The sequence below is a fragment of the Polyergus mexicanus genome, unplaced genomic scaffold, assembly GCF_030449975.1.
Source record: "Polyergus mexicanus isolate NDT 795.1 unplaced genomic scaffold, iyPolMexi1.0 SCAF_7, whole genome shotgun sequence".
NCBI classification, from domain to species: Eukaryota; Metazoa; Arthropoda; class Insecta; order Hymenoptera; family Formicidae; genus Polyergus; species Polyergus mexicanus.
The window spans coordinates 3,129,315-3,145,111 of NW_027223327.1; the positions used below are offsets into that span (position 1 = coordinate 3,129,315).

At 35.0% G+C, this 15,797-nt stretch overlaps 1 protein-coding gene across 2 annotated transcripts; it reads left to right on the forward strand.

The window, feature by feature from the left end:
• Positions 1-1,160: 1,160 nt before the first annotated feature.
• On the forward strand, positions 1,161-15,429 carry LOC138934764 (ubiquitin carboxyl-terminal hydrolase 31). Of its 2 annotated transcripts, XR_011447176.1 has the most exons (5): positions 1,161-2,523; positions 10,796-11,169; positions 11,587-13,003; positions 13,130-13,345; positions 13,488-15,429. XR_011447176.1 is itself a non-coding variant. In XM_070298821.1 (4 exons), exons 1-4 carry the CDS (start codon positions 1,519-1,521, stop codon positions 13,250-13,252), a joined length of 2,919 nt encoding a protein of 972 aa, XP_070154922.1. In that variant the 5' UTR covers positions 1,161-1,518; the 3' UTR covers positions 13,253-13,481. The 2 variants fall into 2 exon arrangements, 1 of the variants encoding a protein (XP_070154922.1); XM_070298821.1 differs by lacking the exon at positions 13,488-15,429 and having other exon boundaries at positions 13,130-13,481.
• The last annotated feature ends 368 nt before the right edge of the window (positions 15,430-15,797 follow it).

Sequence of the window (15,797 nt, forward strand, 5' to 3'; positions counted from 1 at the left end):
CGATTAGTAATATTGATTGTAACACCTTGTAATCGTTATTATGTAAGTCGAAAAAAGAAAATAATGAGCTAGTAAACGTCAGCTTATATAAACAGTTATGTGTGTGAAGCCACGTGCTCTTTATGTAACCCATGTAACCTACGTAAAACTATTTTTCGCCAATACATAATATTCAAGGCGATTGAAAATCATACCGGATTTGTAACGAATTTAAAATCAACTTAATTATAATCAAGTTAATGAAAATGCAAAGGTATTTTCTCGAGTGATCGATGATTAAAAATAAGAGGATTTAGAAAGAGATTTATTTTGCTCTGTATTAAATTTTACCATTATTAATCTTGATGATAATAAAAAATATTTTTCTCGGTATTACATAATGCAAATCTATCGTGCGATTGTATTTATATACTGATGTATTAGTATCAGTTTTTAGTATCAGTGCCAGTATGTCAATGCCAATGTGATATTAGTATGACATTATCTGTTATACAAAAAATAACATAATATGTTCTTCATTTTAGAATAATTATTTCCGGAAAATTGAAATCAATATTTATCGGAGAAATTTTATTTTTCTCGAGAGTATTTATTTTTCTTTACTTTTATTGATGAGAGAGAAATTATAATATTCTATAAATATATATATAAATGTCAGATTACAAGTATACCGACAAAGGTAAAGAAGTAAAGTAAAGAAAACATCAGCAAAATGATATAATAAAAGCGATTTGATTAAATATATCTAGAATAATTATCTAATAAGCGTTTCGCGAATTTTATTTAGTAAAATTTCAAATTCCATTCATTGTTAGAATAATTATTTCTAACAAATTAAAATCAATATCACATAAATATAATTTATTTTTCTATGAAATTTAATTTATTTTTATTTATTTTTGATGAAACTATAATATTCGAAATATACATATTATATGATGTATATAAATGTCAGATCACAAAAAACCTCATTTAGAATAAATTTTTAATCTCACTTAGCGGAGACTCGAACCCTAGTTACTTTCGTCGGTCGATAAAAGCGAGCACCACGCGTATCTCGGCTCCCGAAATGTACGTAGATGGCGTTACCGCGGCGAAGGAACTAGACAGTCCTGCGGGGACGACAGACGCGACTGCGACGGCGCGGCCGCTTCTCTCCGTTCGCGCGCGGTCTGTGCCCCGTGTTGCGCGAGGCGAAGCGAAATCGGGAAAGTCTCCGTGTGCGATACACGGCAAATGGCCGCCGTGGTGCAGTTTCCGTGCGAGGTGTTGCGCGTACGAGCGCGTAGGCGCGTGCCGTGTTATACGTGCGACGTGCGGTGCGGTCGATCGTCGGGAGCGCGGTGATCGCGCGACAGCGATCGTCCCGTCGTCATCGAGATAATAGATAAAACGGCCACCGGGACGTGATGTGAGCGTCGGCGCGAGCGTGTGACCGTCTCTACGAAATACGCCGAACGATCTCGCGCGCTAACCAGTCAGTAGTGTAGCCAGTCAAACCAGCCGCGACGGCTGGCGATGAACGTCGCCGTAGGAACGGCACGCGGGACAACGACGTCGGTGATGAAATCTGTGTCCGAGGGTGAGCTGGGCGTGGAGGAAGAGGTTAAACGTACGGAGCCGCGCGGCGCCACGCGGCTCAAGCGCACCTTTACACTGCCGAGAAACCCGTTTCAAAGTGCCAGCAGCAGGATGTCTCGACGACGTCCGAAGCAGCAGCAGCAGCAGCAGCAGCAGACCTCGCATTCCCTCGACTCGAAGGAATCCGGCAACAATGTCACCGCGAGCGCCAAGGAGAACGTCAGGAACGCGGCGCGACACGCGACGACGGAGGGCATTTTACAGCAACAGCAGCAGCAACGACGGAACGCGACGAGATTGCACGGCGGTGGCAATCAGCAGATCGTCCAAGATTGCCAGGAGCGACAAGCGCCCTGCGGCAAGAAGATCTTTCGCCGGCCCTCCTGGAGGAAGTTCATCAATAAGATGGTGCGCCACATGTCGAACGTGGGCGTTCAGGGTCACAAGGCCGCCGTCGCGTCGATTCATCATCAGCGCGGCGACGATCTCGGATCGAGCGCGGGTGACATTAGGGTACCGCCGCCCCCGCGGCCCGCGCACATCCCGCCCGATCGGGTGCCGGGTGTCATAGGCCTACGTAATCACGGCAACACGTGTTTCATGAACGCGGTGCTGCAGTGCCTCTCGCACACGGACATCCTCGCCGAGTACTTCGTCCTCGATCAGTACAAGATCGATCTCTCGCGGCGCAACAAGCTCAACTCGAAGAAGTACGGCACCAGGGGCGAGATCACCGAGCAGCTAGCGTTGCTGCTCAAGGCCATCTGGAGCTGTCAGTACGATCCGGAGATGAGCACCGCGTTCAAGAGCGTCGTGGACAAATACGGTAGTCAGTATCGCGGTAATCTGCAGCACGACGCTCAGGAATTTCTTCTCTGGCTCCTCGATAAGGTTCACGAAGATCTCAATCAAGCGACCAAGAAGAAATATAAGATCATAAAGGTGAGCGATTACGATCGTATAAAAATTAGAACCTCACATAAGAGAGAGAGAGAAAAAAAAAGAGTGCCTTATCTGTACAAATCGTGACAGTCACGTGCGCGTGACTGTCATGTGTCAAATTTGACATTTATAATAATAATTAATCTATATACTTTTTTTTAAATTATGCGTACGTATTTCGAAGACAACCTTATCTGAAATTATGGGACGATGTGTTCTTAATCAATTCTTTGCACTCAATATAGCTGATTTCTTTTTTCTTCGTCTTTTTGAATAATTAATTAATTATAATAATTTTAGTGATTAATAATAATAATTTTATTTCTAATTTTAATGGAAATAGAGTGGTTTTCATGAGAATCAAATCCCATAATCTAGTTTTCATTTCGCGATATAATTTTTAATTTAGATCTATCGGAATTGTATCATATCAGGTGGTTTTTTTTTTTTTTTTTTTTTGCGCGCGGGAAGGTATTATCGCTCTCTTATTTTTAGACGTCGCCGGTCGTGTTGTCGGGCATATTTTTAGTAATATCGAAGCGAATGGTCGAACGCAAAAACGAAAATGACGATTGTATCACGCGGCTATTATAAAAATGCTTGACGCGTCTTGACCTCGGATAAAAACTGTGATGCCATGGTGTGTTTCCACGAAGGAGACATAACAAGTAGTAACGATGGTCATTTGAAAGAGAAGCGCTTCGTTTCTTCGAAATTAAGAAATTTATATTAAGAAGAATATAATTAAAATTGTTTCAATCATATTTTGCGAAATTATTTATTATACTATATCCAGAGATAGATATAATTTTAATTAATGTAAACGGCCTTTAAAAAAGTAAAAATATCAAGCGCCTTAAGTATTAGGGTATCATTCGTTATATTTAATATGTATTCTTGATATTTATATTTTCTAATATATATATATATCGATAGACAAATATTGTTGACCCAATAATCGTGGAGGAAAAAGAGGAAAGAAGAAGACACATCGACACTTTCCAGTATTAAAATATAACAGGGCATCTCTACAATAAAATCCAAAGAAACTCAAGCAGAACGGATATAATTAAAACTAACACGTGGTAGCCGTTTAAAAGCATAGCAGACAATTAACTGCATTCCTCGGATGGTAATTTAATCGTCGAGATGGTCGTCACGACTAAAGAAACTTTCTTTTTCGCTCGTCGTGGCCAACGATGTGAGAACGCTCGACGAAAGTCGAGCTACAGCGTATGTCTCTCTTTCTCCCTCCTACCTTTCTCTCTCTCTCTCTCTCTCTCTCTCTCTTTCTCTTACACATCGCGTGTACGGAGCCGGGCGTGTATATCGTGCGTAGGCACGATTGCGCACAATATACACCTTACGTTGACAATATCTCTCTCGCGTGCGTGACGAGTGGCTCGAGCACACGAGGCGGCGTCCGTTTTCGACTCATCTCGAATCGTTCGCCGAGAATGGACGGAGCCGAGAATAAACGTATGGGTGTTTTAATCTTAAGCCCTATAAACCCGTGCGTCTCGGGAGAAAAAAAAAACGCGATAATAAAAGATACAGTCGGTGCTTCTTTGGATTTTTCTCTTTACTAGAGTAAAAAATGAAATATTGAAAAAAAAAAGCGAGAGTAGAAGAAAAGGAGAAAGCGCGAGATGTTTCAAGGGAGACGATACGATATTAATAAATATTAATTACGATATTCTTTTTTTAATTATTGAAAAAAGCAATTGATTTTGTTTTTGAAATATTAATGTCTCCTCAAAAGCAGAGTTTTGGGGGACATACACGCACATTATTTGAATAAATTTTCATATTCGCTTTGCTATTCGATTAAAATTCTATTTATATTCTTTGCATTATTTGTTGATATTTTGATTTTTTTATTTCTTATTTATATTATTTGTTACTATAATATTAATACAATAAAAATTACTTGAGTTTCTATTAAATATGTAAACGCGCAAGCATACAAAGCATTCGCGTATAATGTAATTTGTCTAATTTATTTCAGTTTTTAGTCGTCAATTTTTTAATATAGTCTTTGAAAGTAAAATTCTTTAACCGATATGTACACGATAAAAAATATTTTACCTTCATCAATATTTATATAAATAATCAGAATAACGAAAATACTTTTCGTATAATTATTTAAAAAAATTACACAAATATCTGTTTGATCGAACAAATTGTTATTGAAATGCAAATATATTTGTCACGAATAAATTATAAACTATCTCTTTTATTTGTTATTCAGATGAAGTGCGATCCACATATCTGCTCGTAAAATATAGTTCGATGATTACAAACAGAACGAGCTTCGATAGATTTGGCTTTATTTTTTTTTTTTTTTACTTACTTCACTTCGCGAATCAAGAAACGATCGAGACCTTAACCCAAATTTGTTTCGCGCTTACAAAATACGTACTATGTTTTCGAACATTGAAATCTCGAGGTAGATAGCACGAGAGTAAAAATATCGGTATTAGAAAGGTGGGAAAGAGACGATATTTAAAAAAATATTACGTGACACACAAAAGAATTGCTTCTGTCCTTTTATTTTTTTTTCTAAGTGATTACGAGGGCGTATCAGATAATTGTGACACACACACACACACACACACACACACACACACACACACATATACGGTAATAAATGTAATACGTTTATGTATATATTATTTTTAAAATTGATAAATTGCTTATCTAAAACTTATTATGAAACCGTTTAGATAGAGAAGGAGAGATTAATTGTGACGATTATCAATTATTTATTATTATTAATTTAATACGTGTCATCAAATCATTTAAATGTCACAATTATCGATCATTATCACTTGTATCATTGAAAAATATCGATGATTATATCGCGATTCTTTTCATCTTAAATAAAATGATCATCATTGTTAGCATAATAATATAAATAAAGAGAAGATAGAAATATAAATTTAATAATCTAATAAAAACTATTGTTATTTTTTCATCCACTAAGAGAGGGGACATAGAAATAATAATTTAGATACTCTGTAAATTATGTGCAAACAGACGCGTTTCTCTTGCATCCTGATATCTTTATTTTTCTGCGATTATTCATCTCCCGTTGTTATCTTATCATTCGGTTCTCGGTTGCGTTTATAAATCGTTTGCCAACGAGATAAGATTGTTTCTTCTAGCAAAGAATCCGATAATTCGATTCGAATATCAATAAAATGTGACATCTCATCGCTTATTAGAAACGCAATTTTTTTTAATCGCGAAAAAAATTGTTTTATCCAGACTTTTTTTTTTTATATATACAAAATATGTCCGAATAGGCAATATAAGTCTTATGTAATTTTCTATATAATCGTTCGTAGACATTTTTAAATTAAACGTATAATATATATTAATTGTTGACATTATTTTGAATATGTGAATTGATTTAAAAAAATGAGAAAGATGCCGATATTACGAATTAAGAATTAGAAGATGGAAATTTCTCGTACGAGATTATTTTAATTTATAAATAACATTGAAGGTAATATAATTATAATAAACACAGTCAAATTATATTTTTCACTCATAATGCTTATATTTTCATTTTTAGAAATAATATGATTATATTTTTATTACCTGCTTCTCTCTCTTTTGTCTTATAAAATACATTTATTTTAGTGTATCTGCATACATTTCATCGTTGAGATCATTAGAGATAATAAATTAATCGACCAATATTAATTATAGCGAACGCTTAATTATTTTTATCTCGCTGTTGTCCGCGAAGCGCGAGGTCTATTCGGGCTTTTTTTTTTTTTATCTTCTCGGATTTTGGTTTCGAATGAAAAGAGTACACTTCGCACATTTTTCTCGAGAGGATGCCTCTCGAAAAATTGCGCAGGCCGCGACATACATTTGCGGGAAACGTCTCGAGAGACGGCGACGCCTTCGTAAAGTCGAGCGCGAGGAAATCGGAGTCGAACGCAGGAGCCAGTACCGTAACGAGGACCGGCCTTGAATGGGGCCACGGAGATCCAGTTATCAGTTTGCATTTACCGTATTTTCTCTTTGCGAATTACGACGAATATACATGTGACCTTAACTACTGTCATCCGGCATCAATGTATGCGCGTGCGCGATGTGCGTTTCATACTTTACAATTGACCAGCTTATTCCCGTTCAACGTCTTAATAAATAATAACTAGAATGCACACGCATATATGCGTGCGAATTTTGAAATATAAATTTATTTCTCAAGACGGTCTGATTTTTATTTCTTATTCATATATGTCATATTTAATAAGTTTAGTAATTACAATTAATTTGACGAAATTAATAAATAATAACTGATATTATCGATTCTATCTTATGATAAATTTCTTTTAATTTGTCAATTTTTTTTATTGCGTATAACGTGCGTCTTAATAATCTATGCTTATATTTATATTAGATTAATCGTGGAATGGAAGTTATAAAAATATATCTATATTATTATGATTAATTAAAATGTGTAAATCCCAAGAGAATATAATAAATAAATTTTTATATTTTTATAATCCTAAGATTTTGTTAAAATTATACTATTAAAAGGAAAAGTACTTTCATCTCACGTTTGCGGGACTAATTTTAATTATTATTTTTAATTTTAATCATAATTGAATGACAGATAGAAAATAGTTACAACTACTTATTTCCAACGCTGTTAACAGTTTATACATATATTAACAATTTAAACGAAATCAAACTTATCATGAATGTAAGTCATCTTCTCGTGTAAAGAGAGAGAAGAGGAGGAATAGGAGTCAACGTAATTGTTAAGAAAATATTTACATGACACTATTTATAGCACACGTGCTAAAGCAACTCGAATGCAAGGGGAAAAAAACGTCACGCCCATCATTCTTCGTACACAGGGTGATAAAAAAATTATGCTGTCTCAGCGCATATTTATAATTCTATGCATTGATAATCGCATACGCACGCATGATGCACGAATTCGCAGACCGAAACTAATGTATCACTAATTACAAACCGCGAGAAACATTCGCGAGCATGAAACAATTAGATAGTGGAATAATAAGCTTACTTTATAAGCGAGAAAAAAAATACGCTTCTTTAAGATTTTATGTATAAATTAAAGTATATTATAAAATATAGATATATATTTATTATAAATTGAGATATATAAATTAGAGCATATTTTTACGGGGGAGGGGAGGGGGAGGGGGAAAATCATGTCATGTTAGAGCGATCGTTGATATAAAATTGATATCTCGTACGCGATACTTTATTATTCAACATCTAATATTTATCGAGCGTTATCTGAATACTGCTCGTTATCAGAGTATGCAATTTCCTTTATAAGAGTATCCTATTGAACACATTAAAAGATATTTTCAATCTGTCTTTTTTAACTGATCACGAAGATGTAAAGGAAGACGAACGGCAGGAATTCATGCATGGTATATTACCGATACACGCAGATATCTATTATCGATTCAAAGTATGTGTAACATTTGTTACATGCGAGTTTTCGAGTGCACGTGCACCGATCTGACATTGATCAATTGTAAGCTTCGCGCGAGTTCTCGTTCCAGTCGTACGCATCGGAAATTACTTCCGGCAACCGGATCGTTGATACATCCTGTGTGACAAGTCAGATAATTATCCCATTTTGTGGTTTTTCATCGCGTGTTATAAATTATACGGCTTCGAACGCGCGGATATCGCATGGCGTTGGTAAAGTTGCTATCATTTGCGGTATTCCGCTTTAACGATTCTGTCGCCGGTATTTTTTGTTACTATTTACAAAGGTCTCTTCGAGATATTACATAAGCTAAATATTTCAACATAATTTTATCTCGATATCACGCGATTATATCAAAACGTTTCTTATAGTTACACGTTGCATGTATAACTTTGTATATTGATTTTATTACGAATCCAGAATAAAAGAAGAGTGAGCTTTTAATTTTATTCTACATAATATAAAATATTATATTTCAAAATTTTATTTTATTATATTTACATCTTTCTGTATAATATTTCGCTTTTATTTATTTCAATATGTATTTATTTTAATATTTCACTTTTTAATATTTAATTTTATATTCATGATATTAATTTTTTATAATAAATAATACTTAGTATTGCCTAATTAAAGTTACTTAAGTTTTCTTTCATGCGTTTTTCTTCCAAGAGTTATGTTATATGTGTATATCTTTTTTATTTATAGTAACGAAATCTATACAATGCGTATAAGATGTGCGAATAGTTCGCCGATAATGATTCTTACATAACTTTCCTATATAAGTAATTCTTTTAATATAATAATTCTTTCCCAGCTAAGTATAGCTAATATAAGTTTACCATCTTTAAGTTCAAATAGTTGTAGGCATAAAGTTTTCTACCACCTGTGTTGAACGTGCGATTTACCGCTATTTCGTGCATCTGTGTGAGATCAAGTTTTTATGAAATCGCGTTTATATCGGTACAAGTTAGTCTCAAAGGCTATAAAAAACGCAACTTGGAATACTTATTATCCTATTAAAAGAAACTTTCGCGCCGTATCTCTCGTCGTATCTTATACCCTATTATATCGAAATTAGTCGAAAATACAGGACGAATGAGTTACACGATAGATATTTTATACAGGAATGATAAATTATTTCTTCTGTGATACTTTTTTTTTTTGCTTAATACGAATATAATTTTATCGATAAAATTTTATTTGACAAAGTTAATCCTTGATTATTCGAGATAATATTTTTCTTGCCCCAGATTTGTGTGATAAAATTAAATTCTTGAAATATTTGAAATATATACATAATTGTTTACGCATATGAGCAAGTAAACTTATCAAATGATAATGAAATGTCGAAAGATAGCGTAAGCTTCGATTATACAAGGTGTCCCCAATTTAAATGGCAAAACTTCAGGAGCGTGTAGGGGACCGAAAAGCTAAGACGGAAAGTCCTTTAGAGATTTGCTCGTTTTTGCTCCATTTTGGGGAAAATCGCATAAAAAGAAATACAACAAATTTTCATTTTTTTACTTATTTATTTACATTTTATTTATGTTATCGTCTATTTAATGCAGATGTTGTTCAAAATGTTGCCCTCTTGCAGCAATGCAAGCATTACATCTACCACTGACCTCATTAATTGCAGCTAGACATTGTTCTGGTGATATTTGGTGCACTGCATCTATGATTCGGTCTCTTAATTGCTCTCTTGAATTGATTGGCACCGTAAAGTTAACAACAAGTGTTTACATATGTAAGGAACCTTGAAGCAGAAAGTTTATTCGATGTCAATCAACTCAAGAGAGCAACTGACAATGAGAGATTGAACTTTTACGATTTTCTCTAAAATGGGGCAAAAACGAGCAAACCTCTAAAGGACTTCTTGTCTTAGTTTTTCGATCCCCTACACGCTCTTCAAGTTTTGCCATTTAAATTGGGGACACCCTGTATATACAGCCATATTAAATCATTTAATTACATCATATAGCGAACGACAAAAAATAATTATTTATATATATTATTATAGTTTTATAAATACTTGCAAGATTTTCTTCGAATCTCCATGAAAACTGACCTCAGATAAAAAAAATAATTTTTTTATAAAAATCATATTCCCGATGATATACATATATGTAATAAATCATTATAAATTCTTGGATATTAAATCGTACATCGTGCAACGTGTCTTCTGACATTAGATCGCTAAATGCAATGTTAATAAGTGCGTAGATTTTAACACATCGGTGACAATAGCACCAGGCCCAGTTCGTTCAGTCGGCATTTTTCTCTGATGTTCCACATCTTCCCTCGAGCGAGAGGAGCAGGAGGGGAAGAGAAAGGCAGTGTGTTGCCGACGCGGAAAAGGGAGCTGTCAAGCGGCTGTGATCTATTAATAGCTTTACAAATGATTGTCGTTATGCACCTTGAAGCGATAACCGAGTTTCGCGTTATCGTAACGAATAATGTGGGCCGATTCGCACGAATCTACTCATGTTCGCTGTCGCCGACTGCTATTGTGTACGGCTTCGTTATTAGCGACAGACTGTTTTGTCCGAAATAATTAGATTACGTAGAATAAACCTCATTGTAAAACCATTATTTAAAAAATGATTTATTTAGTTAGGTTGATGCGAAAGATCCGTTGTATTTGTCAAAATTGAAAACAGCCACCTTCATAATTATTATATAATCTCATTACATAATCTTATTAATTCTTGACGGGGAATATTAATTTTATTTTTTAACATAATAAATCTTTCTCTCTCTCTCTGTTTGCAGAATTCATTTGGTAGACCCGATGACATCGTCGCCGCCGAGACACTAGCGAATCACGTACGATGTAACAATTCCTTCGTGCACGCTGTGTTTCAAGCACAGTTTCGGTCCAGCTTGACCTGCCCGAGATGTCACCGGCAATCGAACACCTTCGATCCTTTTCTTTGCGTGTCAGTACCGGTGCCGCAGAATCATCGTCAAATGAATCTTTACGTGAACGTTCTCTATACGTCTCAGCAGCCGCGGCAAGTCAAGATCGGCGTGAGCGTGAATCAAGCTGCCAATGTGGGAGAGTTGAGGGAAATCCTTGCTAGCGACACTGGCGTAGACGAGAATCACATGCTATTGACCGAGATCCATGACGAAGGTTTTCACAGGTAAATGACAATGACAATGATTGATTAAAGAGACAATGAACCTATAACCGTAAAGAAAATATATTTTTAATACAAAAATCTAAAGCAAAGATCTCTATTAAAAAATCCACGTGTTAAAAATATACATTATAATTATAAAAATAATATATAGCAGATATATATATATATATATATATATATATATATATATATATATATATATATATATATATACGTATAATGCAGAAAAATGATTAAGTGACGCATATTATAATAAGAAAGAATAAAAAATATTCTGGACAATTTCATCATTTTACATATATATTGTTTCATTTTATAGTGCTTTATGTCATTTACATAGATATAGCTTCTCCACTTTAATAATAATTAAAAAATAAAAATAAAGGAAAGAGATATATCTTGTTTCTTTTTCCACAGAACCTTCTCAGACTGTCAACCTCTATCCGTGATTATGGAAAACGACCCGCTTTACTGTATCGAACTGCCGCAATTGAAGGAGCCTACGGAACAGGCGTACATCTTGTTGGTTTGGATCAACGTTCTCGTAAAGGGAGATCTGAAACATCGTTTCGGTAGTCCGTATACAATGCAAGTTTCGCGCGAAACGTCGTACGAAGATCTGCAGAAATTACTACTCAAGGAGATGCACAGTACATTGGCGGATGACGTTCTCACGACCAGTCAGAGCCCAGGACTTTTCAATATTCGCGTGGCGGATCCGGCAGCGACGCCGATTCAAGACGAGCATCCTTGTATCGATCCTTGTGTGGAGCACCCACTTTATACGGAGCAGATTGAGCAAGCATTGGCACTTTGCGCGGATGATTCGGGTCCACAGCATGTGAAGCTGATCCTCGAATGGGACGAGGCCACCAAGCGCAATATTATACAGGATGACAGCGATCAGATCGAGGAGCACGCCAGCGTGAAACAGTTGAAGACCAATTCCGAATTGGGCGGCGCGGTCACTCTGGAGGAATGTTTCGATTTGTACACGCGGGCTGAGATACTGGGTGCAGAGGACGCGTGGCATTGTCCTTATTGCAATAAGAAACAAGAAGTTGTAAAAAAACTGGGTCTCTGGTCGTTGCCTGATATATTAGTCATACACTTGAAAAGATTCCGTCAGCAATCTAAGCAGCGGTCAACGTCCAAGTTGACTATGTTGGTGGACTTCCCTTTGTACGGCTTCGATATGACGCCGCATCTGGCCCACAATGGCGTTCAGGCGACACATAACAGCGTCACTAGCCTGGGTGGTCTGGGCTGGTCGCCTTGGAAGAAACCACGACCGCGGCAACACAACATCCCCAAGTACGATGAAAATGTATATGATCTCTATGCGATATGCAATCATCACGGACAAGATCTCCAAGGTGGACATTATACGGCGTTTTGTCGAAATCCATACGACACGCAATGGTACTGTTTCGACGACACGCGCGTGGAAGCGGTAAATGACACGAATCTGATCACGAACGCGGCGTATATGTTGTTTTATCAGCGAAGAGGCTTGTCCAATAACTCCACGGGAAATTCATCCGCGGCGTCCACGAGCTCGGCCGGTTCCGGTCTAGATCACTGGGTGTCGAAAATGCCGCCGTTTTACTTCAATAATAAGAGCAGCAGTGATGTTACGAACAATAAGCAAAGTAAATCACAAGAGATACTGTGCCAAGAGAAGATTGTCGAGGAGAAAAACATGACTAATTTCACTAGAGGTTGTGGCAATTACGCGACTTTGCAGCCAAAGAAGAGGAACGCGGCGACGGAAACCGATATCGGACAGGTGGATCACTACTCGGACGATGAAGCACCTTGCAGAAGAGAATGGGTATATAATATATATTTCTATCATTATTAAAATCAAATATATTCATCGAACAAGTGGTTATGTGTTATTTTTTTTTGCTAATACTACATGAAAGAAATAATCACGTAAATTAATATTTGATTGCAGGCCACCCCTAAACCTGTACGAAAGACTTCATCCATTACACTCACGCCACATATACCATCAGCAATAATACAAAATGCTAGTAGTGATCCGAATACAACCATGATACACGAATCCACATTGTAACACACGATATAAGCCAGACTGAAATGTCTGGCTCGAGCGATGCTCAATGTACAGTGCCTGGTGTGCCGTGATGTTTGAATAGCATCGAGTTGGGTGAGATAAAAAAAAAAGACTTCTGATAGAATATAAATTTATTATTTTTTGATTATCAAACGAGGGACGATATTTTTAAAGACATGAAAAAATCGTTCCTTTATTTCGAATTTATATAGATTTTTTTTTTTTTTTCATATAGAGATGCTGGTATAGATAACATGGATTTTCCGCGGCATGCTTCTCTCTGCGCCTTTCGAAAAAAGTGTAAGAAATTTACACGCAGGCGTTATTTTGAGAATAATAGAAAGTACGAGGCATTAGTAATTTTTATAATTGTAATACCATGTTTATATACAGCTCGCGTGGATTGTATTATACGATAGCTGCTAAAAGATAGCTTTTTAAAAGAAGATGAATCTTATACTCAATATATATAAAGAATTGCGTATTCTTAAGAGGGAGAGAAGAAACCTCTAGTGTTTATATTATATAATTAGAACTTTAATACAATAGGCAATTAAATTCTACATTGTGTCCAGAGGAAGGAAAGATATTTCCGAAGCGGTTCTGTGCAATTGTGTAATGCGTTTAATATATTATGTCAATGTAAACGTCGTAAGTATTGTGTGTCATCTTACAATGAAAGTATATGACAATAACAAAAAATTTATACATTACCGATTTTACGTTAATAGACAGTTTCTTTACAATATCATTCGTTTCTGGACATACTATGTAACCATTGACCATTACTTTGAATCTATGTTCAATCGTAATATTTATATTATATCTGTATCATCTCTCCACTAGTGGCCTTATCTAAATAATTAATACTGATACACACACACACACACACACACACACACACACACACATCATTATTAAGCATATTATTCATACTTATTACTTGTAAGCGTTTTATTTTAGATACAGAGACTTCGTCTTGCAAGTCATCAAACTATATCAATTTCGCAATCCTTCTCTGATTTTCATTGTTTAGAAACAGCATAAGTTACAGCTTATATTATAAACCATTATTCGAGTTCTTCCAAGGACTGTGTGGACATAATATTCTATCGTTGCGAAAAGTTAATTAATTTAATTAATTTATGAAGAACATAGAGAGAAAGAGAACAAAGAGAATGGTTTTTCTATATAATGAAAACTTAAATCCGCAGTTGGTTTCTTATCATGATTAAATATTAAATCTCTCAATTTTAACAATCATTCCAATCGGATATTGAGTAGGATGCGAACGTGAGCGAAAAGAGTGAAAGAGCGAGAATTTATATATATATATATAATATATCAAGATATAAATATATATATTATATATATGTATATATAATATATACTATATAATATATATTATTATATATGTATATATATACATTTGATTATATATAATGAGCGAAAGATTTAAGTTATTCTATTAACATTTATATTACTAGTCACACGTATTATGGACACGGGTAAGAAGCGCAAATAACGATGATTAGCAACGATATAAACCGTGAGATTCACGCGATTCTTACTACCCGTTATTATAATGATTTTAGAAATTGCGGTAAATTGACTGAAAAAGAATCTATACATATATTATTAATATTATTTACTCTTTTGTTGGAATGAGAGTAGAGAAAATGTATATACGGAAGAAATGTCATTCCACTTTATGCACATTGCATATGTAACTTTGTCATTTCCGATTTATGGCTTTCGTGTCACTCATCGTGCGTTGCATTTTGTTACATATTTACAAGGGAAAGAAAGAAAGATATCATGATACATACCTTGCATTGTGTACATGTATACACATACACGTACCTTGTCTTTTTGAATATCTTTTTAGATTTAATGCTGACTAATGCGCGTGCAAAGTTCTTATTGTGACCAAATAAAAACGGGAATCTTTAAGTAATTAAGACGCCGCGACACTGATATCTTATTGACGATATGACAGAAATCGTGAATACTTTGACGAAAAATTGGAAATAAACACTATGAGACAAAAATATGAAATATTTCTCTTCTTCATATTTCTATTAAAAGGTTTAGATTTAAAAGGCAATACTTTTGCAAATATTTCTTAATCTTATTCAGAAATTTAAAAAAAAAAAACTTAGTATAATTATAGAAAGATACACTATATTTAAGTGTCAAATTTTAATTTATTAGATTGTGCGTATGCGTTTCATTTTCTACGCGACTCAGTGCAATTAAGAAAATCTTTTAAAATTATAAGCTTATAAACATATTTTCTTATATTTCATTTTTTTGTACATACTAAATTTATTTTCCTGCTATATTATATATGATTATAAAGAGATACATTGTATTTAAGTGTCAAATTTTAATTTATTAGATTATATATATGCATTTCACATTTTTCACAATGCAGTTAAGAAAATTTTTTAAAGTTATATATAAGCTCTTTTTTTACGTACGTTTATTCTTCCGCATATCTGACGTATCGACAGTATTATGTTAACTATATTAATGCGTTGAC